The 26,063-nt window shown below is 31.8% G+C and overlaps 1 protein-coding gene and 1 pseudogene across 1 annotated transcript; both read left to right on the forward strand.

The window, feature by feature from the left end:
- The first annotated feature begins 217 nt into the window (after positions 1 to 217).
- LOC114732444 (CBS domain-containing protein CBSX5-like) lies at positions 218 to 2,271 on the forward strand (annotated as a pseudogene).
- Positions 2,272 to 16,080: 13,809 nt separating this feature from the next.
- LOC114732441 (E3 ubiquitin-protein ligase AIRP2-like) lies at positions 16,081 to 19,949 on the forward strand. The gene is made up of 5 exons (XM_028919721.1): positions 16,081 to 16,365; positions 17,493 to 17,643; positions 17,724 to 17,790; positions 17,882 to 18,116; positions 19,309 to 19,949. The coding sequence occupies exons 1-5, from the start codon at positions 16,286 to 16,288 to the stop codon at positions 19,517 to 19,519; spliced, it is 744 nt and encodes a 247-aa protein (XP_028775554.1). The 5' UTR covers positions 16,081 to 16,285; the 3' UTR covers positions 19,520 to 19,949.
- Positions 19,950 to 26,063: the final 6,114 nt, after the last annotated feature.

Consider the following 26,063-nt stretch of genomic DNA (forward strand, 5'->3'; position numbering starts at 1 on the left):
ATTTTTTTTTAATTTTATCAAATTAGTTAGTTAATTTTTATAATTAGGACGTAATAGCTGGCACGGACGAAGGTAATGTTAAATGAAAATATATATGAGCGGGCCCACATGGCCAAGTCATAAATTTGAGAACGAGGACCCTCGCCGTAAGCGGTAAGCCCGTAACAAATCTTGGTACTGTACGGACTTACGGGCTATTCCGGTAACGCATATCCTATAAATATACTTCCATCCCACCTCTCTTCTCCTCCACAATAACTGCCCGCGTCAAGAATTTACAGGTCCATCGTCTCTCTCTCTTGAATCTTCGTCTCTATCCTTCTCCTTTTCGCGTCCGATCTTTCCCTCTCTCCTTCGGTCTGTGTATGGCAGTAACGCTGTTATCGAATGAGGTTTTGGATTTGTGCCTTGGCAAGCCTGCGCTTCGATCGCTCTCTGTCACCGACACCGTCGCCGACGCGCTCTGCGTTCTGAAGAGGCTTGGCGATAGCTGCATCAGCGTCTGGAGCTGCCACCACTCGTCGGAATCCGTTGATTCAACGAATCGTAACGTAGAAGGAGGCGCGGCGGCGGCGGCGGCGGATTGCCAATGTATCGGTAAGGTTTGCATGGTCGATATCATTTGCTTCATTTGTCAACCCGAGAATCTCTTGTCACCTGCTCAGGCGCTTCAGTCTCCCATCTCTGTTCTGATCCCGAAGACTTCGTTGCTTGTGAGGCATTTGGACCCCAATGCCAGGTTTGTTCAGATTACGATTTGATGCGTTTTTAATTCTTTCCTTTTTGATAATAAAGAAGTTAATTTGATAAATAGTTGTTTGTTTAGGTAATTTTGTTTAAGCGAGGAATGATTGGATCCATGAATCTGTGAAATTCAAAATTTAAATCGTTTCGCGCGAATGCTTTTGCAAGAATCACTCCTTTCTAATTTAGGAAAAAACATAGATATAGAAATTTAGATGAAGGAAAACCTGCATCTGGATATAAATTTCGCTGCTAGGTTCTACCGTACTTCAGAACACTTCTTCTTTACCGGCTAATTAAATATTGAATAATATTGAAAGCAAAAGCACTTGCCATAAGATTCCCTGATCATAATATCAGGGACATGTGGCTCTTGTCTTGTGGTCCTGGATTTGTGTGGTTTTGAATTTGATTGAAAATTTTTAAAATGTCAATCTCTGATTATTAATTGAACGAAATCTGAAGGTGTTTTGATGTTTGATTCCCATAATACGGAATTTGAAGCACGTTGATTGCATCGCGGATTTACGGCCGCCTTCTTTGTTTCAAATCCAGTAATTGTGGAGATGATTATGTTAGGGACGAATCATAAATCTTCCCATCTGATTATCTGTAGGTTGCTGGATGCCATAGATCTTATCCTTGAAGGGGCACAGAACCTGGTTATACCAATTCCGGAGCCCAAATCCGGAAGGAAGAAGCTTCTCGAAAAGAAATCGTCCTTGGACCCCACCTTCCACAACAATGATCGCAGGTACTGCTGGCTCACCCAAGAGGACGTGATTCGCTACCTCCTCAACTCCATTGGTCTGTTTTCTCCCACACACAGCGAACCCATCAACTCGCTCGGCGTAATAGACACCAAAAACCTCCTCACTGTAAACTACGACGACCCTGCATCCTCTGCTTTGAGCCTCATCGAAGAGTCCCTCATCCGCCAGAGCTCAGTGGCCATTGTTAATCCAGAGGGCCAGTTGATTGGTGAGATCTCACCCTTTCACCTGAATTCCTGCAACGAGACAGCGGCGGCAGCGATGGCCACGCTCTCTGCCGGCGATCTGATGGCCTACATTGACTGCGGTGGCCCACCGGATGACCTGGTGCAACTGGTTAAAGAGAGGCTGGAAGAGCAGCAATCTTATGGGTACTTTGGAGTTGATGGAGGAAGAATCAGGGCCGTCTCTGACTTCTTGGTCATCATTTACATCAACTTCCTCTGATGAAGATGGTTTGAGCTCAGGGAAGAATGGGAAGCATGGAGGGTACTCTGCTAGGGTGGTGAGGAGGTCGGAGGGCACCGTTTGTTACCCATGGAGCTCGTTGGTGGCTGTGATGATCCAGGCTCTTGCTCACCGTGTAAGTTACGTGTGGGTTGTTGATGAAGATGGAACCTTGACCGGGATTGTCACGTTTTCAGCTATGTTGAAAGTTTTCAGAGAACACTTCAAAGTCATGGGTTAAGGCGGCAAAAAAGGACTAAAGTGAAGATAAACACGAGCAAAAGCAAACTTGATATTGAACGCTGAAGATGTGGCCACCAAACTTAAGATTATGTCATTTTGATTAAAAAAACTGTTATGAATACCCATTGCCTGCCTTACCTGGGTGATACCCAGCAGGATTTAGGTCAGAATTTGAAACTACGAATAGAAATGGCATCGGATCTTATTAATACGTAAATGAAATGTAAGATGCATTATGTGGAATTCTTTAACAAGTTATCTACTAAAATACAGTATAATGTGATCATAAATTATTTTATCGGATGCAATGAATTGACTGGACGAACAAATATCTATGCGTCGTTGTCTCCTGAGACAATTGGCAGATGATAATTTTTATTTAAGCAGTGATATAGTCACTCAAAAAGTACTTCCAGAGAAGAGATCGTATACATGTCGAATCGTGGTTCTTTTGTTCTTCGGCTATTCGTACTAGAAAATTCCCGCAAGTAATTTTATTATTTGTTATTGCAATAAAAAGGGAAGACGATATCTTTTTTTTTACCAGGAAAGACAATATCTATCGAAAAGAAAAGGCTTGAAAGTTGGAGAATATTCTAGGGTACTTTACTCAACAGGTCCAGAAATCCCTATTTCGTCGTGTTTGCTGGGAAGCTGCGAATCAACGGTGGACCAGCAAATATCTATGGTTCTTTGTCTTCTAGCCACGGCAAATGACCATTCTTATGGATGCAATTGATGAGTTAGACCCCCGAAAGGATTTGCTCCACTCAAAATGAAACAGACGTTGGTGGTTCAAAGGTTAATATACATTTAGCGGTTTCAGGGGATTCCTTATTCAGTCCAAAGGACGGTGGATTGATTGATAATATCTGATCCTCCCCGCCACCCCACCAAAAAAAAAAAAGAGACAAAATCTATGATTGGGAAGCGAGAATTAGTTCATTTAACATGAAACCGATCCATTAATTCGTCTCCGACGAACTTTATAATTTGCCATGATCGTACTTTTGGTAACTAGTACGCACGCATACAACATGACAATGAGTTTTATCATATTACAAAATGAAATTCAAAATAAACATTATCACGTCTTGTTGGATGTTCCATTAAAATTTTCAATCTTTTTCCGCAACCACGTAGAATTGCCACGTACAAATTGTCTATATGTGAAAACCGACTATAAATGATGTAATCTTTTTCATTAACATTTATTAGGTTTGAATTCAATATTATTGGGTGCTTCCAAGAAAAAATCCACACAATTAAAGAAGATAATAGTTGAAAGGGATTTTAAAAAAAGCAAAATAGATAAGGCCTTGTCCTCTTTTCCCTCCCGTTATGTGGGCCATCTTCCAGAGTTTTTTTTTGGGCCAAAAATCTTCCACCAGTTTAAAAATCTTAAAAATCAGCCTTGGGCATGTGACTTGGGCCTTCAATAACTCATTTGGGCCACAGACGTCTGCCTAGAGCCCAATACTAATGTGTTTCAAATGGGCCTTGGGCCAAAAATAATTCATAGTTCAAATATATCGGATGAGATATTGTCCAGCTCCGTAGGCTGGAGACGAAACTTACAAATCATCATTTTCTTAGAAAAATAATTAATGTGGACTCAAAAAATAAAATAAAATTCTTCAATCCATGTCAATGAATGAAGTTTAAAAATTCAATGGCAAATCAAGGGGGGGTGGTGGTTGAGGATTTAAGACAGTGAGAAGACAAGTACAAAAAACAAATTCTGACAAAATTCAATTTCAGTCGTTTTATATTATTAGGCCAGACAACCAACAGTTCAACATGACAATGAATTGGCCTTCCACGTGTCATATATCTTAGATAAAACTACTATACAGGACAGAAAAGATTCACATGAATTGTTGAATTTTTGAATAATGTTTTACGTAGTACTTGTATTTGGTAATTGGTGTAATTTACATTATAAAAATGGGTCTTATATTTAAAATCGGAGAAATAATAATTAATGTAACAAGATTAACCAACTTTCTCCTCCTATTAAACAAAAATATACAGTGAGGTTAACGGACAATTAAAACGTAAACAGTATACTAAAAAAATTCAGACAGACCACTACTCCCCCGTTCTCAATAATGTGTGGCCTAATTTAAAAGTTAATATCAATCAAATATATAAGACATATTTTACATATTTATTAGTTTTTTAAATTAATTCTATTGATATTTTTTCAATAATAATCCAGTAAAAGATAGGAGAAAAAATTAAAAAAATGCTTAAATGTTTTTTAAAAAAACATATCATATTAACTAATTTATCATAAAAAATTATATATTAGGATTTTTTTTGCCAACTATATTAGGATGTTTTACGGGGAAAAAGAAAAAGAAAAAGAAGGTGGTGAATGATGAAGGTTATCCATTTGGAGGATAAGAGAGGACGACAATAATAATATGAAAAATAATGAGTTTGAGTTGGACGCCACCATCTTCCCACCCACCTAACCCCGCTTATTTTTTTCACTTTCATCAATGCCAAAGAAGAACACTTGTTTTTGTTTTTTTTTTTTATAGATATTTTTCTTCTGTTCAGTACTTCCATTATTTATTACAAATACAATTAGCCGCGAACATAGTACAATGAATTTAATTAAAAACATAAAATAAATAAGTTTCATTGTCGGATTTTTTAAGCTATCAAATACGTGTTTGGCAAAAAAAAAAGCTACAAAATATGTTTGATTATTGTTTTGGCACTTTTTATCTTTATAAAAAAAAATTGTTTTAAAGGACTGATGCCAACCGAGGTGGTAACGACGTGGATAAAATTCCAAGGTTAAAATCTTTCTAATCTATACCGATTCTAATTAAACGAGGTCTTATAATTAGAACCGGAAATAGTATTGTGATATTCCTATTTATAATTAAGGAGAAATGGTTTATAATAAATACAATTGAATTTCTAAAAAAATGATTTTTTTAATTTTAACGTCCGCTTAAATCAATTACCCTAATAAAGCATTATAGATGGATTAAAAACATGTCAACAACTTACTTCATCTCTGTAAAAATATTTTTTAAAACTAAAAGTTATTTATTCATAGACTGAAAAAAATTAGTTTAGTTTATTTCGCATCTGCCAACATATAAAAAAAATTAGCTGGAAGAACTTCTATTAATACCACCAACCATTGCAGTTGACCCCCGATTTGCGATAATGTTACGATATTTTATTATATATTATTGTTGGGACCATGGGAACTCATGAAATTAATATAATCATTAACATCATCATTGTACCTTTTTATCTTAAATTTTGGACAGTGCCTTGTTTTTTCCCCTCTTTATTTGTCTGATATGATTTTTTTTTTTTTAATTTTGCCCCTTCAATGACTTTTTGGAGGAAAAGGGAGACCCTTTCCTTAATCAAGGGATATGGCTCCGACTTAATGAATCTTTTCGGATTGTAGCTTTGTCCAATGGGGGCAAGGAATCTATGGTTTAGACTTCAATGTAATAATTACTCTTTCAATATCAATAATTATTAATCAACACATTGGTAATTTTAATAAAGCGACAAGATGATGCAAATAACAATAGATTAAACAATTAAAAGAATATTTATCGCCAAAGCAAAGAACCAAGACTTAAAGTTGCAATATAATATGTAATCTCGTCGTTTATAATTTTTTTGTTTGGCCGGCTGTCATTTGTATTTATACATTATACTCTTCTAGTCCTTAATATAAAACCTAATTAATTAATTTTAGTAGGTTATGGATGTTAGTTAAATTAGTTAATATGATATGTTTTTTCTAAAACACTTTAAACATCTTTCTTAATTTTCTCTCTCGTTTTTCTACTTAATTATTATTAAGAAAATATCACTAAGGTTAATTTAAAAAAAAATTGACAAACATGTAAAATATGTCTTATATATATGATTAATATTAACTTTCTAATTAGCTCCTATATCGACAACTGGATGAATACTCAATACCAACATTTGAGCCATATAGGAAATGTAAGACCTTCTTCGTATTTAATGGGTAAAAATGTACTTTTGATCCTTTAATTTTATATAAAATTTTAATTTGGTTTTTTAATTTCAAATAGCATATTTTTAGTTATGCAGCTTTAACATTATTAGTCTCAAATAATAATTTTTATAATAATTATTGTAATTTTAAAAATTGAAAATTAATATACCAGAATTTGTTTTACCATTTTTTTTCATATTAATATTTTCTAACATTATTGAGGTTAAGGAACTGAAAAACAATTTAAATAATTAAGGGACCAAGATAAAACATTATGAAAAGTTAGACGACTAAAGTTGCACTTTTGTCTATTTAATACTACCTCCGGTCCTTAATATAAGATCCTATTTGATTTTTATTTTGGTCCTAAATATAATAGTCCAATCCATTTTGTCTCTCATATTTATATATTTTTTTTCAAAGTAACCCTTCTAAAGTTCTAATAATGATAGTTCTAGTCAATACACTTGATTAGCAAGAATATTTTAGGAAAGATAACACTTATTTAAGACAAAATAACTAATTCACTTACTTTCTTTAATCTTCTCAAATTAGTTAACTGGCTTTTATAATTAGCATCGGAGGTAATATAATGTTATAATGTTATAATTAGTTATATTATGTTATTTTTTCAACACTGTTGTCTCCCCTATCATCATTATTCAATTACGGTAATAGTATTATTTATTCATTCCTCCATTCATAACATTTAGCATGCTGAGCAAACTATTAAAAGCTCTCACTTTCTAACAAGCAAACTATTCTCTTCTCCTGCTGGGGAAAAAAAATTATATTCTCCTTCACACATATACTATTATTTTGATCTATTTTATTACCTATCATGTCACATAAGGTGATTTGTAACGAGTTATTGACTACAAGGATGATAATATAAAAAATAAAAAGATAAAAAATTGAGTAACAAGCAAGTCAAAAATTCAGAAACTAAGTCACACTAAGTCATAATTAGAGATTAAGTTATAAATAAGTTAAAAGTCAAACTAAAATATTAATTTTTCCTATTTATATATAATGGGACAATGACCCAAAATAATTGTTGGCTGAAAATCATAATTAAAATTGTACTTTTCGTTTTCCAAAAGTCACACAAAAACGATAGTAAACATATTGCATAGTTAGGCCCTCCCTTCGTCACCAAAAATGATGACGCTTTAATTGACGTGTCTGACGTACTTACGTTAGTTACGTACCCTCTTTTGCCACCATATAAATGTACTGTACAATTAAATTAATTAAATTTATAATAAATCATCAATATCATCCACAAACAATATTAATAAAAGAGTTAATATCATTTTTAACCTCTGAAATTTAATTTAATTTTAATCTTGGTCTCTTGAATTTGATCTTATTTTTTCTGGTTAGAGTTTTTTTCGTTTCGGGGTCTAAAATTAAAATGAGATTTAAGTTTTATAGTCTAAAAATAATATTAATTGTTAATAAAACTAGAAGGACTTTACTGGTCATTTTGGAGTTTGATAAATGAAAATAATGCAACTTAGTATAGTATTTCACACTTCACGATGACGATGAGTGAAATGTTACATTGACGTGGACAAAATTAACAAATAGAATAAAATAAATTAAGTTTGTGATTTTAAAAAATACATTATTTATCAATCTCATAATTTCTTTTTATACATTAGGGGCCAATAATAGATTTAAGGTCTCAAAATGGGGAAAAACAAAATTCTTGTCTGTACGGATACCAAACAGACCACAAATAATAATAATAATAATAATAAATAATAATAATAATAATAATAATAATAATAATAATAATAATAATAATATCCCACTTAAATTAAGATACAAACAAGGGTGAAAGGTAAGTAGTTGATTGCTGGCTGTTGAGGCAACAAAATCATTCAACCTATTTTCCCTCTCTTTCCGCCATACTATCAATCATTTCCAATTATTTATTAATTTATATTGCTTCACATTACCACTAACATTGATGGTTCTAAATTCTTTTTTAATAAAATTACATTACATATTTGTTATAAAAAAATTACATAATATCTAATTCTATAAAATCAATTTAAATATCATCAATCATCAAATATAATTATTAATCTTTAAGCACCGTTTTATATCCAGATAACATCTTTCTTTCATGTTTTTTTTTTTAAACATCCATACAAACTCAAATTTGAGACCCTGAAGTCAGACTGCCATATAATTCCTCCCACTAAGGTCACTGTTTATTTTTTAATACTACAGAAGATTTTTAATATGAGAATTAAATAAATAATTTAAAATATTAATAAAATCTGTTAAATTAGTCAATTATAATAATACATATTAATTTTTGTAAAAAAATTTCATCAATCACATCCATTGATAGTGTCACTACTCTGTAACAGGAACTTTTTATACTCAATAAGAATATTTCGAGAAAAATTATAAAGTTAAAGAGACAAAGTAAAGTGATATTTTATATTATTTATAATTAAATTTAATTCTCAATTAATTCTTATATTAATAAGGACCAGAGCGTGGAGGCAGTATAGACATTATTTTTTCATTAGTAAAGTTCCAACTTTATATCTGACTTGAAGGACCAATGATAATACATCTCATGGTGAAGGGGAAAAAAGTCGGAGACGATAGATCTTGCGGATGCAATTGCTCAGCATTTATGAACCCACCAACCCACCCAATAATTGAATTTGAACGTCTCATATCACTTTAATTTTGTCACTGTGGTCCCATACTCCCATATGCCCTTATACATGCTCTCACCCCCCCCCCCACAAGGTATCTCAATTTATAATGCTCTCTCCAGTTTAAAATACAAGATAAAATTTTGTTAAATAGGTTTAGTTTTTTAATAAAATAATATTTATTTTTGTTTGAATATTTAACGAGTTTTCTTAATTTTATCTCTCACATATATATATTTTAATTTATTTACTGTATTTTTTACTTATTCTTTTCATTAGGAAATGTCTATTTGAGAGAAAAAATTTATGCATCACATGTTATTGTTTTAAACTAATTTTAACTAATTTATTAATGAATATAAATGAATAAAATTTATTTTGTATTTTGAACATGATGGAGTAATTATTTCATTAGTATGAATATATATATTTGATGTAAAAGTTTATAGATTACTGAGAAAATAAAATAGACAGGTTAATTATATACCCACGTGTTATCTAGATTTTTAATAAGTACTCCTCTGGTCTTCGATATATTACCTAATTATTAAGTTAATTTTGGTCCTATGTCTTATATTTATCAATTTTTTTTAAATTACTCTCATGGATATCCCTCAACTGTAATCAATAAATGAGGAAGAAAAAGATATTAAGGAAGATGATTATAGTATTTTAGAAAAAATAGGTCATATTTCTTATAATTAACTAACTTACCTAACTTCCTTAATCTAATCAAATTAGTTAAAGAGGTCTTATATTAAGAACCAGATGAGTAATAGAAAAAGTTAATCACAATTTTGTAATTAGAAGATTAATTATACAAAGGTATCTAATCAGGGTCTACGTTCTTGGGTGCTACTTATCTTCAATAAATGCAACTCTTGCTTGATAATGTGCCATATATCTTTAATTATGTGCAAATATATGATTAAAGATAGATTATACATAATTAAAAAAGTTGTAACTAACAAAATATTGTATCTAAATCCTTCAGTAAATTTTGAGTACTTTTTGTGCAATGAATTCTTTAATCAGAAAATTTTCACCAATTTTTTATTTTCAATAAATCAATCCATCATGGGCGATGATGACGTGGAATAACATTATATTCTCCAGCTATATCATATAGTGGTTTGACAAATAATTACGAATCATGATGGTAATAATTACGTGTCATGGTTTATTACATAAAAACGGGGCTTTTTTACCAAAATACGATAAACAGTAAAACTTTTTACCGAAATGCTACACTTTTAAAACTATTTACCAATATGCTACACTTAAAATCGTTCTTGGCAAGAACGATTTTGAAATTATGCACAAGTCGTTCTTTGCGTGAACGATTTCAGAAATTGTTCTTGGTGTGAACGATTTCACTTTTAAATTTTTTCTTAAATCAAAAAGTGAAATCGTTCACGCCAAGAACGATTTCACTCTTGCATGCAAAAATAAGAATCCCTGACGATGCTCCGGTAAGGCTATAACATATATAGTAAATTTTACTTCATCTGACTTATATTGGATTAAAATTTGAAAACCCCAGTTTTTTTTAATTTTTTTTCAAATAGAGCTTGATGAAATTTTCTATCATTTCCTCTTCTTTTTATCTATCTCATACCAAACAGTACGTAACAAAAAAAGTTATGTTTTGATTGTAAATTTTTAATTGTAGCAATTAAGTTGTAAGACTACATTATTATTACAGGCATAAAAGGCCCATGCCCAATACTTGATTTCTTGTCAAACCGAACAAATACCACACGACAGGCTTTTTTACCAAAATACTACAAATTGTAAAATTATACATCAATATGCTGCACTTTTAAAAGTATTTACTAATATATTACACTTAAAATCGGTCTTCAGGTGAATAATTTTTAAAGTCATTTATCTGGTGAACGACTTCTTCATAATCTGTCCTTGATGTGCATGAGGTGAATGAAAATCGTTCTTCTAGTGAACAACTTCAAAACTTCATATGCTGTTGAATGACTTCTCCCCTTCTCTCCTGATTAAAATTATTAGTATAATGATTTATCAATCATTTGAATGACAAAATCATGACTATATAATGAGAGAAAAATGTTATAATGATGTTAAAACTAATTGTGAAATAAGTATAAGATTAAAATTAAAAAGTAATAAATAAAGTTTAAGTTTATAAAGAAAAAATTATCCACCTTACTGATAGTGACTTCCAGTACCACATCTTGGCCTTCTTCTCATACGTTGTGGGCGTTGTTGTTGTATGTCAATTTCTTGAGCTTCAAATGTCTCATTTGTTTGTGTAGTTGGCGTGTTCAAATCAAACCAGGGTGATTCATTTAAATGTATAGATTGTCGAGGAGTGACAAATGCTTCATTTGATAGTCCACCATGTTTAAAAGTAGAAGCATTGTATTCAGCTGAAAATAATGCAAGATTATCTAATAAAGTCATGAATGGTTGAAATTGAGAAGGATTGGTTGAGTTGGAAGGGGATGATGATGAGGGTGCCATGTAATGAGACTCAAGTTGTGTAGGATCGATAGAGATGAAGGGGGATGATGGTGACGGTGATATGTCAGAAGTCTAAGTAAAAATTGGAGGTTCCTGTTCCCTTGCATTTTCGTTTTCAATTATAGGTTGGGTAGACAAGTAACCACCTCGTCGCTTGCTTGGTCTATCACGAGGAATTTGTGGCCGAGGCAACTCAATTGTTGGTGGAACAGGCTAAGGGTTTACATTAAAACGTTGTTCTCTAAGTGCAAGAAAATGTTACGTTGGTCGCGAGCAACCTTATCTCGATAATCAACACAACTAGGGCATGTTGAATGAGAATTAATTGGCAGCAATTCAGACGCAGGGGTTGAACAGGAAAAAGTGAAATCGTTCTTGGCGTGAACGATTTCACTTTTTCATTTAAAATAAAAAAAATAAAAAGTGAAATCGTTCACGCCAAGAACGACTTGTATGTAATTTGAAAATCGTTCTTGCCAAGAACGATTTTAAGTGTAGTATATTAGTAAATAGTTTTAAAAGTGCAGTATTTTGGTAAAAACTTTTACTGTTTATCGTATTTCGGTAAAAAAGCCTAAAAACGGTAGTACTCAACAATTTTAGGAATGTATGCGATGATGATTGGCTCAGCAGATGATCGGTTCAGAACAAAGCAATTCCAAAAAAAAAAAAAAATCATATTTATTTTTTATTTTTCCAGGGCAAAACTCGCGGATGTAACAGTAAATTCGCTTTTTGGCCCAAAAAAATTATATTCACTTTACATATTTAACTTTCAATTATTAAGTTAATATAATTTTTGATGCTTTAAAATCTAAATTTGCACGAGTTTTAATTTTAATTTTAATTTTTTAAATTTTAGACTTTGAGTTTTAATTCCGAAAAAGACAAGATATTTCGTATTTTTATTAAATTATAAGACTCAATATTTTAGATAAAAAGAAATTTGATAAACAAAATTTATATTTAAAACTAAAATAAAGTAAATTTGAAACACTAAAAATTATATAAACTGTTAATAATTTTATATTTTCCTATTGTACGGCCAGGTGCAGTGTTTTTTTTTCCGTTACAAATAAAAAAATTGTTTTAGTCGGGGGAATAAAATTTAGGGAAAATGACAAAAAAGACCCCCAAATTACTAAAATTACGCAGAGGTCACCTGAATAAGCAAAATTACCATGAAGGACCAAGTCTCATATTGTAAATATGAAATCGTGGCGAAATGTCTGAAATACCCCTCGGTCAAATTGTAATTTGGTCTACTGAAATTGTCATCCGCTAAAATAAACTTGTTATTTTCTATAGTCAACTTGTCATTTGACATATCATCAATCAAGTTGTGATTTGATCTACTGAAATTGTTATCCGTTAAAGTAAACTTGTTATTTCCTATAGTCAACTTGTCATTTGACTGAGGGGTATTTCACACATTTCATCAAGATTTCATATTTACAATATGAGACTGGGTCCCTCATGGTAATTTTCCTTATTCAGGTGACCTCTGCGTAATTTCAGTAATTCAGGGTCTTTATTTGTGATTTTCCTTAAAATTTATGTGATTAAAACTTAACTTAATTATTTAAGGTTGTTTTATTTAAATAATAATAAGCATCCTATTCCCTAACAATCGTTTGACGTGCATGGCTTAATCATTTGATAAGACTGATTATATTCCTGAATAAAAATATTTTAATGAAAAAGCTTTAAACCCGCGTTTCAAATAAACAAACTAGATTTTGAGGTTTAATTTGGATATTATATATAAATGTTCATAAAAAAATTACTTTTTTGGGTTAGATGACTACACAAATCTTCGATTAATTCCAGTTCAACCACAGTTTATTTTTTAATAACCTGATGATCTATCATTAAAAAGAGTTAAGCCCCACTTTCACGAACAGGTCAGCATAATAATTAAATATTATTTAAAAATCTTGGTTAATTAAATAACCAGTAGAAACTACGTAACCACCAAGCCGAGAAATGTGACCTTTTGCTTACACTCAAATAAACTTTAAAAAGAAAAATAATAATAATAAATGATATCCAATGCAATGCAGCCTTTTTCAATCAATTCAAATCATCTAGCTTTATTATAATATGATTCGATTTAGTTTGAAGTTGTATTAATTTTAGGGATTTTCCCCCAGGCGTGATAATTTTATCAGTTCAATAATTAAATATTTTTGTGGTAATTTTTTTTGAGTCATCAAACATATATACTCTGGTCCTAATAAACCTTTAAAACTTAACTCAGAAAAATTTATTTATTAAAAGAACATTATGGTAGTAATATCTACAAAAGGAAAACAATCTTTGCATAAAAATTCTCGAAAAATATCCCAAAGTTACAAAAGTTTTTCCCAAATCATTATCCATAATTAATGAGTAATGTGATTGAAACGGGAAAAAAAGAACAAAACAAAAATGAATTTTTCATCTATAAATTTCCAAATAGAGAATTTTGAAATTAAATGAAAACCGGAAAGGCAGAATTGCCAATAGATTTGTCATTTGTCCTCGCGGCGGATGTGTAGCCATCATGGCCGCGTGGAGAGAAAGCTAAGTGCGAAGCGTGAAAGTATTATACTTTAGGACCCCACTTTTAATGAAGGTGGCATATTTGGTCCAATGATTTTAAGGTGATTTTCATTTGAATCCTTTATCTTTGCCTTTCTCAAAAGCTAAAGAAAAATGATCATTTACATAATAAAAAGCTATACTCCTCTGATTCTTGATATATGATCTAATTTGAGAGCTTATGTTATTCTTATATGAAAGATCTGTTTCAGATGCTTATCAATTTTTTTTCAAATTAATATTATTAATATTCTCTCAATAATAATTAAGGAGTAGATGGAGGGGGAAATAAAAAAAGATGATTATAATATTTTAGAAAAAAATTATCATATTAACTAATTTAACTAATATTATAATCAACTTAAATTAATTAATTAAGTCTTACATTAATAACTGAATGAGTATTATTTTATTTATCTGACTAAAGGTGAGGATGTGAAAGTACTTGTGTTTGAAACTTGTAACAGTAGGGAAAAATATTATTAGGCACGACATTTTTATTTTGTCACGTTTCATAAACCGAGCAATGGAAAGAAACAAAATTAGGAAGTCAAAATAGTTTAAAGATAGCCTATGAATTATAGTGTGTTATAAATGGTTGTATTTTGTGAGAAGTACTGGTTAAGAAAATAGGAGGTCAAGGTAGATTCCGCACATTATAAAATGTTGTGCCGAAGATTTCCCTCAATTGATACAAATTTGGGTATATGTATTTTCATGTCTACAATTTTAGTGAAATGAAATCTCAATGTATTTTTGTCATTTTTGACCAATGCTTGCTGATGTGCTTCTATTATGAACGGAAGATTTTAGCAACTCTCTTTTTTTTTTTTAACTGACTAGTAAAATTGTACCCTTGTAGAATATTTATGAGTATTTTTGTCCCTAACTCATTTACATGTGATAACCACATTTTTCCCCCTCACATTCCACAATATTACTTTCAATCTTTAATATAAAAGTTGGCTGATTAATTTAATTAGATTTAAAAAATTATTTAAGTTAATTACTTGTATAAATAAGTATTATCTTTCTTAAAATATTTTTACTAATTAAGTATCATTTGATGAAATATTTAATATATGCTATTAATATAAATATTAGTTTAAAAAATAGATAAATATGATAAACAAAATAGATTAGGATTTTTTATTTAAAACCAAATTAAAAATCAAAATAATTCTTTTATTAAAACCGGAGTTAGTATCATGTTTCTGTTAAGGTTAGAGTATTTTGCCCTCTTTTTCGAAATGTCGTGAGTATTTTTTGTTATGAGAAATGATCGAAACATATCTGTTTCTTAACCTTAAAAATTTTATTTTATTTATTGTATTTCAATAAATATATAATATGAAATTATTATTTATAAGCTACAGATATTATAATTCATCTCAGGTTTTACATTTTATATAAAAATAGTATATAAATTAAAATAAAAAATAATAACATGACAACACCCTGTGTAACACAATGCATTTGGAAAGAAAGAAAAGCTGTCTCAGGCACATAAACAAAAGTCAGAAAGAAATGAGTCAATACAATAAGATCTTGGAGAATTACAATGAAGTCCCAAGTAATTAAAAAACAAGTCCCAGAGTTGTCATTCTCACTGTAGGACTTTTAATATTACAGGCTGCTCAAGTTGTTACTTGAGACTTTTAGTGATTATTTCTCTTATGTGGGACTTAAATGTAATTCTCCCTAAGATCTTATTTAAGACGATCATTGAGTTAGCGAAAAATGAAAATAACTATAGGTTTTAATATTTATTAACATATAAAAACTGGGGACCCCAGGCGTAATTTCTTATTTTTCCGAAAAGAAGAGAGGGAGGGAGAGAGTGTGTATGGATAAGGGCGTCGTCTCACGGACTCACATTCGTGCATCTTTATTCACGCTCGCACTTTCTCTTTTTCCCTCTAATATTATAATTTTTTCAATTTGCAATTCAATAATGGTTTTTGGCGACGCGACTCGCTCCTGTGTCCACGTGTCATCCAACTGCTCCGTCTTCGCTTTCAAGAACAGCATAGAAGCAACACGAAGCACCCCCCTATAGCCACAGTGTCTGACAGGGAGAGCCCACTACTCTTAGAGTGAGAGCGAGGGAGGCTAGAGAGAGAAAGTATAGGGGTTTCGGAAACCCGGATGAATCTTTCTTCTGGGGTTTTTGGGGAGAGCGATTCTGGTGCGTGAGTGATATTGTTTCCGCGCGATTCTTTTGGATTAATTTTTGGGGCCGTCTTTGATTTTTGACTGGGAAAAAAAATTCTGTTTTTCGGGTTTTCTGGGAGATGTACATAGCTTCCATGCGAAAGTCTTTCAAGGACTCCTTGAAAGTGCTTGAAGCTGATATCCAGCATGCCAATACCCTGTAAGGATTTTTTTTTTAATTTGTTGATTTTTTTTATTATTTTTAGCTTAATGATGATGATGATTCCTGTAATAAATTGTTTATCCTGTTCGAATGTAAAGGCGACTACTATTCTTTCAAGGTTAGAACCCCTTGAAAATTTTCCCAATTTTTTCCGTTGATGATTGGCCGATAAGGTATTGTTTTGGGGTTCATTTTCTGGGTGCTTGTATTTGCTTTCCCTTTCGGTCAGCTGGAAGCATTCAAGTAAAGTACCCAAAAAAAAAAGAGTAGACGGAATATGCAATTTTAACTCTTCTGTCACAGTTGTCTCTCTCTTGTTCGAAAATTTAATACTTGATAATCCTAAAGCTAAACCCGTTGTAAGCACGTTCTGAAAGTTTCCTTTTGGAATCCCTGTTCTGGTCGTGTGATCAATACCTACTAGATCGTGAATATCATGGACTCACTGACTTCTCATACTCTTGTGCCTTTGTATTGCCTCTTGTCAGAAGTGCCCGCTTGAAAATGCGAAGCCTGAAGCTCTGCGTCCTCTTTTGGGGCAATGGCTGTAGGATTGGGTCTTTGTTCCCCTCTCACTCTGTAGCAGTTAGGAGTGGAGGCTTGTAAGCTCTAGATAACATGCCAATTGCCACTCTTGGGTGTTGGTTGCTTCTTTCTTTCTTTCTTTCACTTCTATTTTGGGTTAATCTCCCCCGCCTTGATTCTAATAGGGCACCACCGTTCTCATTGCCTATCAAATTAGGTGATTATGGCCAGGAGACACTGTTTTCAATTGCATTATCTTATAACTTTGTGGCTTACTTTTTTACTTTATTTCGTGTTCCTTTTAATTTGTGTCACATTGTCTTCGTTGACATGGGATGCGTGGTTCTCTGAATAATTTACCTGGCTAACAAGCATTTCATTGCCATCTCCTGCTATATTGATAGACTGCCTACCTAGGGTTTTTCATACTTTTTTTTCTTCTTCCAAATTTAAATGTGTTTGTGACGAGTCTTTAGTGAAATTTCTTGGAGAATTTACGAATGTAACCTTTGGAAGGCGACTTTTTCCTTCCATCCAGACACTCGCAATATTTGTATCAGAATGGAGATTAATGTTTGACCATTCTAATGTATGTGCAGGGCATCAGATTTTCCGAGGGAGTATGATGGTGCATGCCTTCAGATGAGAATGTCATATAGTCCAGCTGCACACCTGTTTCTTTTTTTAGTGCAATGGACGGACTGTAATCTTGCAGGAGCCCTAGGGCTGCTAAGAATCCTAATTTACAAGGTACTTTTTATTTGCTTCTTCATATTGAAATTAAGGGCTTGGAGTTTGGACAATGTCACAATTTTTGTGTCATGCTGAAGGTTTACGTGGATGGGACAACCACCATGTCTACGCATGAAAGAAAAGCAAGTATTAGAGAATTCTATGGTATCTCAATCCCTTTCTATTGAGATCTGAAACGTTCATTTCCTTTTAGCCTCTTGTAGTTGCTGATTTATGGGATTGTAACTTTGATCAGCGGTCATATATCCATCTTTATTGCAACTTCAGAAAGGGGTCACTGATACAGAGGATAAAAAACAAAAGGCTGTATGCATGGAGCGGTATCGAAAGAGAGATGGTGAGGAACACAGGCCGTCTTCAGATGTTGACATTGAAAGAGATGAAGAATGCGGTATATGCATGGAGATGAATAGTAAGATCGTGCTGCCCAACTGCAACCATGCAATGTGCTTGAAATGCTACCGTGAATGGTACATCTCTCCCTCTTCCTCCCTCTCTGTGTGTCTCTGTGTGTGTGTGGGGGGAGGGGTTGGTAGCATTTATCTTTTCTCAGTTATGACTTTAAGAAATGAGAATTATGATGCAAGTAGAATGTAGTTTGCTCTGACAGTTTGCATTTCAAGCACTTGAGTCAAGCAAATTGGGTGTTATCTTATATGCTTTAATATTATCCTCTTGGCTGATTAGCACTTGAGTCAAGTAAATTTTGAATTTAATTGTGAAGGCGCTGGCTTGAATGTGGGATCAATGAGTGTTTTTCTAAGTTAATCCTGAGCATGAAATCTGAGCATTCAAGGGGCAAAAATTCAGTTGTTAGAGGAGGATGCGTTTGCATCTTTCAAATCTTCTCGAGGTGAAAATTTGATTGTGCATGGATGTTTGATTGATCTGTATGGTGACTTTTCCATGGCCTGATAGCTGGCCTTTCCCCCCTCTTTCCTGAAGATACATTGTGTGACTTGCCATGTCTTAGTTTTCTAATGCTTGACAAACTTGATTAAATTCTCTGGATTGGGGACGTTTTAATTTCTTATGTATCTGAATCATTTGCTGCCCTTGTATGAAATTTAGTGTTTTGGGATGCAAAGAAGGTACAATCACTTATGAGGTTTCTAAAAGCCAGAGTTTTTCTGTAGATTGGATTCGATTTTTAATTTTTAATTATTAATTCCCAAGGGATGATAATGAATTGTCTTTACGCGTTGCCAATTGGTCAAAGTATGGCATGTGCAGACTCTGATTTCTGATTGGTTGGAGAAAAATGCATTTGGTGTTGGCCCCGTTTTGATGCTTCATTAGATCACTTGTGAGCCTTGCGTTTCTTGATGATTGTTGTTGCATAAACTGGTGGGGCTATATCAGTGAGTCAGCTGTTTTATTGCACAGGTTATTATATGCATCTTACCGTGTTATATGAAACAGCTTTTTCTGCATGTATCCATGTTGGTGGGTATATCCCAAATTCGTATGGACAGATCCGAGCATTACGTATAGTAATGTGCTAAAACTTAATCCTATATGCTTGACTCCTTAGAAATTTATCTCAATCTTCTCGAGACATGAATTGCCATACTTTAGGGACTACACTTAAATAATCTCAATGCACATGATGTTAACTTGGAACTGGCTGAAAAAAATGAGCACTTTGGTATGCTGTTGCAGGAGAACAAGGTCACAGTCATGCCCCTTCTGCAGGGACAGCCTCAAGAGGGTGAACTCGTGCGATCTCTGGGTATTCACTGATAGTAGAGACGTAATAGACATGGCGACGGTGACGAGGGAGAATCTTAGAAGGCTTTTCCTGTACATAGACAAGTTGCCTCTGATTGTTCCAGACTCCCTTTTTGACCCCTATGACTCTCACCTCAGATAAACTGATTGCAGCCAACACATGGATCTTACCGGCTCTCACCTTGGATGAGTAGTTCCCTCTGAAACTAGCTGCAAGAAAGTCTGAAGTTTATCCGGCTCCTGCTAAATTTAGTCATATAATATATAATATATAGAGTTGCAGTACTACTTGCTTCCCGCTTCTACCGTGAGAAGTACCCGGCCCGATTTGTTGTTGTGGGTTGGTGGTGAAGTCTGAGAATGGTAAAATTGTATGTAGCTCATTTGTATATCCCTCTGTACAGACTGGATGAATCACTTGTTCATTTGAGATTTGGCACATTCCCTGTTATCCTCACTAAAATTTAATTGTGGATATCTTGGCAGACACATTCTTTCCTGACATATCTCACACTTGAATGTGTTCACCAGAATATATATAGTTCAATTCCTTTGGTGTTAAGGCTGGTTTATGCATGGTCCCTTTTATTTGAGATGCTTAATAAGTGCTCCATGTTGAGCTTTATCTGTGTGTTTTTTTTTTGGTCCTCTTCCTTTTCATTGAGTAAGAATTGCTAGAACAAGAATGCGTAGATGTTGATACCAGGCGGTTTCCTGGGGTTTTATCTATGTTGGTTAGTTCGGGTTTTTTTTTTTGGACTGAAAACTGATGACTATATTAATAATACAAATTAAAATTACAACTTAAAGTAAAGACTGGCTGTCCCTTCATCCAAGATCCGCCCCAAAATCAAAAGGTGGAGGTTGATTAATGCAAAAATTTCCTATTAAACTATGAACTAACTTTGCCATGTAGTCAGCCTCTTTAACGAGCGTTCTATTAACATGTTTGAACCCAACTTTTAAGTTGAGTTTTTACTTGTCAAAATCGTGGTTATGACAGGTTCTGATCGTTTTCTCAGCACAAAGGGCTTCCCCCCCCCCCCCAGTCTAGATGTTGCTCATGTTTTGACCACTAAAGTCCAATCATAGTTTCCACGACAAGATTAGCATACAACGAGGTTTCAATTGAACAAAAAAAAATTATTAGAACTTTTTTATAGTTTTTTTTAGGACCTCATTGTAACTCTCCCATATTTTCATGCTTGAATCAGTGCCACGTCATTTTTTATCAGTCATTCTAGTAATTATAAACAGTGTTTGACTCTTGAATCAACGGTTCATATGTAAAAGGTGTCACTCTTGTAATAGAATAAAATTTAAGGATTAAATAGAAAGAGGAAAAAATGATAAAAACCTATTACCTTCTATTCTTAATATAAGAGCTTGTTTGAATTTTAATTTGGTTCTAAATATAAGATTTTAACTTATTTTCTTTTTCATATTTATCTAATTTTTTCAAAGTAGTTCTTGCAGTGAGTGTTTCAATGGAAACTAAACCATGATTTTAAAAGTGATTTTACGGTATGCAAAATAAATATGTGAAGGAGTTTGTTTCAATTTATAAAAAAATGCTTTTAAAAATCACTTCTAGAGATATCCAAATACTCTTATAGTTGCATATGTTAAAAGTTCCATCAAATGGTAGTTCTAGCTAATATACATGATTAGTAAGGGTATTATGAGAAAGACAACACTTATTTGTTACAAATAACTAACTTAACTAATTTTTTTAATTTCTTCAAATTAGTTAACTATGTCTTATATTAAGGACAAGAGGTAAAACTATATAATGACTAATAGATTAATTTTTTCTTTCATGAAAATATGTGTTTGTGTAATTGTACTCTTCCGTCCGTCCTTAATACAAAGTTATTTAACCAATTTAAGTAGGTTAACAGAGTTAAATGAATTAATTCATTATAATATATGTGACCTGATTTCCTAAACTAATTAATACTATGGTGTTCGGTCCAGTACTTTACTGTGTGATATTCATTTTTTGTTATCTCTTTTTTCAAGTGTTCACTTTACTTTCAGGAAGAATTAAAAAAAAAAAAGTTTAAAATTATTAAATCTCAAATCAGATTTGAGAACAATATATATATATATATATATATATATTTTTAATGTGAAACTGGATACAAAACTAGACTAACAACACAAAAGAGACAGAGAGAGTCTCTAATCGCCTTCATCCATCACTTTCCAAAGAGACAAAGAAAGAGTCTCTAATCTCCTTCATCACTTTCTGCCTCTTGGACAAGAGCAGGAGGTTGATCAAAGATCCAAAAAGAGCTATCAAGACTATGTGGCATTTTTGCAAGATAGTTAGCAAAGTGGTTTTCATCCATATACACATGATAAACGTTGACTTCCTATTGAAAATTAATCTGGCATTATCAATAACATCCTCGAAGGGGTGTTCGCCATCACAACCCCTAGAACAACGCTTTAATAGGTTTTAACTCGCAAATAATAACACATTTTTAATAAATTTTTTATTTAAAATTTAGTAATTTCAATTTTTTTTATAGGATTTTTCCTTACTTCTATTAGTTCTTCTTTATTCTCCGCTGCACTTAACTATTATTTCTGTCCTTCTACTATTGTGACTCTGACTTATTTTTCAATGTCATTTTGCCTTTTCCTTAAAAAAAAAAAAAAACAGAGTGGCGTCCTTAGCCATTCAAGCATTAAAAAGCATTCAAGTTCAAAAGGCTACAATGTGTATTTAGAATCCAATTAAATTCACTGCATTAAAAACCCAACATCATAAATATTACTTTTGGTCCTAATTATAAGAGCTAGTTGACTAATTTGAAGAGATTAAAGAAATAAATTAAGTTAGTTATTTGTAATAAACATGTATTGTCTTTCTTAAAATATCCTTGCTAATCAAGTTTATTAGCTAGAACTATCATTATTAGAGGGATTACCTTGAAAAAAAAAAAACACAAATATAAGAGACAAATTGGATTAAAGTCTTATAATTAGGATCAAAATAAAAATCAAATGAAATATTATATTAAGAACCGGAGGTAGTACTATTTAAACTGAGCCATGATCCCAACCCAAGAAAACTCGATGAAGTGGGTGAGTAACCTGAGTTAGTGTTTTGGGTAGCCCATGTGAGTCTTTCGAGGCCCACATTAAGGATCGGGAGGCATCAATATGAGTGAAATTTATTAAGCGGCGTGAAAGGTTGTCAATTGGAGACAAGTAACATGATATGAACAGACATAGATTAATTAGTCTTTATTTATTTGTGTCTTAGTTTTACTTGGTGGGATAAATTTTTTCTAGGTTTCAAGTTTTAGTTTTACTACTATACTATTGATATATGTTATAAAAATAAGTTAAATTGAAATATTATATTTAAAACTAAATTCAATTCATGGTAAAAGATAAATACAAACTACAAAGCCGGCCTAAATGCCTAATAGGAAGAAGAAATACATTCAAGAAAATGATTGTGTGTGGAGAGGGAGAGAGAGAGGGTTAACAATAATTTTGGGGATAGAAACTTATTATTATTATTATTATTATTATTATTATTGTTATTATTATTACGGTATATGTGTGTCCAGAAAATGTTGACTAATAACAATATTAATAGGGTCAGACTTTTGTAAGGCAGGACATGAAATGCGATAACGAATAGACATGAGATTCGTTTCACTTGGCCATACACATTTTAATAAAAAATAAAAAATGTGTCTATTGTTTTACTTGTTTTATCCAAGAAAAAAAAAACTTGATTTATTTAATTAAAGGAAGAGAATGGAGCACAAGCCCAAAAGCCCACGAGCAGAAATGGATGGGGTTATGCGGGATTGAGGGGAGGTGAAAAGAACAAAATCAAGAGCCAGTTAATTAAGATTAAAGAAGGATGGTCCACACGAAACAAAACAACGTTGTAGGAAAACGACGGCGTCCGCCCACTGTTCTCAGTTTTCACATAATCATCATGCTCCTTCACCTTCAACTCTAATCGTCAGCGTCTCTGTCACATATTCGGCGGCCGGCAGCCCCATGTGTGCTTTATTTGGGATCTGCAAAAACCAATAAAAGTTAATTCAATTAGTAAAATAAAGAGTTAGTCCATAGCTCATAAGATTATGTGTACTGTATGATTTATACTACCTTCGATTCTTAATATGAGAGTTCAATAATTGATTTGAAGAGATTAAAAAAATTAGTTAAATTAGTTATTTATAACAAATGTGTGTTGATTTACCAGGATTGCACTTGGTTGAAAATACTTTACAATCAATAGGGATATTTTTTTAGAATACAGTACAAATTTGAAAAACAAAGTAAATTTGGGTCTTATATTTAGAAATGCCAACTAACTATTATGTTTAGGATCGGAGGTTGTATGTGAATATTGTCATTTTTAGGATTACATAAATATACTTTTACATATTTTAATTAAATTTTATTATTTTAATTATGATTGGGTTAATTTGGATCTAATCACGGTTACACTAGTGATGCCCCAACTATTGTCGTGATAAGTTTAATTATCATGTTTTGACTTTCGATACCTTACTAAATAGGGCAAAACAATAGTAACAGATACCCAATTTCCAAAATTAGAACCAAACACAATTCGCACATCCTTTTATGATCACTCATGCGTGACATTAAGCTCATGTTAATTAAACTTTTTTTTTTTGTTCCGGCAAGATATTAAACATATTGTCATCATGTATTGCAATTTTTTCCTTGAAAATAAAATTTCATTTTGCAATCAGAAATGTGTATTACCATTAAATTATTAGTAGACTCAGATTATATATACAACATGAAATTAAAGTGCACCACTCTGATCTTTATTATAAGAATATAAGTTACTTGTGCGAGAGATTTTTGGTCCTAAATACATGGCTAACTTGTAGGCAATTTAATAATTATTCTTCAATTTTACTTTTGTTTCATTCTCTTTGGAAAGAAAAAGAGAGAGAAGAAAAATGTGAGGATCACTTGTAAATGCAACAAGAGAAAAAACTTTGCTAAAAATAAATTTAAATTTTTTTATTTATCAATTTAACACATTTATTAATATGCGAGAATGAGTTACAAGCGAGTGAAATGACTTATAATAAAAACCACTCTAATTAATAACTTTTTATAGGTTTCAAGTCCATAATTAAGAAAAAGAAAAAACACGCATATGACTATTTAAGTACGAAACATGTTGTTATTACTATTTTTATCTAAAATGGAAGAGATCATTTAGATGACCAGAATGCGTGTGCTATTAAAGCAGATAATGGGGGGGAAAAAAAAGTTACGTTTCTCATTTTACACACATAAACCGAATATCTTTTGGCAAATTGCTTGATATTAAGAAGTTAAAAAATTATCCATGCAACCCAAATTTTTTACTGAAAATAAAAGGTAGATTAAATTTTATTTAATATTTTCCCCTTAATTGTTTCGTAAAAAAAATTGCAAAGAACATTTAGCTTATAACATAGTCTTTGGATTTTCGAATATTTTATAAAGCACTGTACCTTATAAGATTGATCAATCTCATTTGATGACCGTCACTTATATAAATAGTTAAATGCTTATAATATATAAAAATTTTAAAAAATAGATTAAAACTATGAGTGTGACGAAAGATAGAGGCATGCAAAATAGTAACGAAAGGTTGATCCTATTTATAATTATTACTCCCTCTTGTTTTTATAATAAGAATCCACTAATTAATTTGCATGTAACAATAAACTTGTTAAAAGAATTAAATTTATCTAAAATTTAAGTGATTTCTAATATTAGTCTAATTAATTACACTAGATTCCTATATCATATTAATTTTTTTATTCTCATTAAATATGCGCATATATAAAAAAATTATTTTTTTATTAAAATTATCAAAGGATCTTATAAAAATGATCAAGTATTTTTTTTAGAAAGGTTCATATAAAAAGAACCGGACGGAGTATGTTTTTAGGCATGCTTCTTCATTGAGAAATATATCAAAGGCAAGGGGTTAATTTTGCTGGAAAATATTTTACATATCATTATAGTTATAATTTAATTTATTGTTAAATCAGGATTTTATACCTTTTTTTTTGACCTTGCAGGATTTTATACTTTACTTTTTTGAACTGAGTCTTTTTTTTTTCGGCCAATGAACTGAGCGTTTATCATTTGATCTGATAATTTTAATTTATAAAATTCATGAAATTTTATTTACACACAAGGGTGAACATCAATAATTAATTAAATTATAATTTCTTAATTTAAACAAAATAAACTACGTCAATTTAATTTAAAATTGTTGTAAATTATAAGAATTAATGGATCAATTTTTGAAAAAATTCTAATAAAAGTTATTTTAAAATTCAAAATCTCAAAAAGGTCACACCAACTGCAAACATTTCAAATCAACACCCGTGGCCCACATTTTGAAATGTGGGTGTCTTTACAATTTTACTTCTTATTTTAAAGAGTAAAAAATAGCCTCAACATTCTTGCTAGAGACTTTGCCCAGTGATAGCGAAGTTCCAATGACGACAACCAACAAGGCTGACTATTCAGTTATTTGATTTGGCTATCGCTGATCACCACACTAATCAAATAACTGAAGTATGCATATTTACAAAACCGGAGCGAAATTGAAATGTAACGAAGAACCGAACCGAATTAATAGAAATAAATTCGGTTCGGTT

The sequence above is a fragment of the Neltuma alba genome, unplaced genomic scaffold, assembly GCF_004799145.2.
Source record: "Neltuma alba isolate B1F8T4 unplaced genomic scaffold, ASM479914v2 tig00012912_pilon, whole genome shotgun sequence".
NCBI classification, from domain to species: Eukaryota; Viridiplantae; Streptophyta; class Magnoliopsida; order Fabales; family Fabaceae; genus Neltuma; species Neltuma alba.

What these genes read in the sequence shown, in the direction of transcription:
- LOC114732441 (XM_028919721.1), top strand. Translation starts at nt 16,286, where the DNA reads ATGTACATAGCTTCCATGCGAAAGTCTTTCAAGGACTCCTTGAAAGTG. An exon ending in AAGTATTAGAGAATTCTATG is followed by an intron (nt 17,791 to 17,881) that starts GTATCTCAATCC and finishes AACTTTGATCAG; the next exon opens with CGGTCATATATCCATCTTTA. An exon ending in TTGAAATGCTACCGTGAATG is followed by an intron (nt 18,117 to 19,308) that starts GTACATCTCTCC and finishes ATGCTGTTGCAG; the next exon opens with GAGAACAAGGTCACAGTCAT.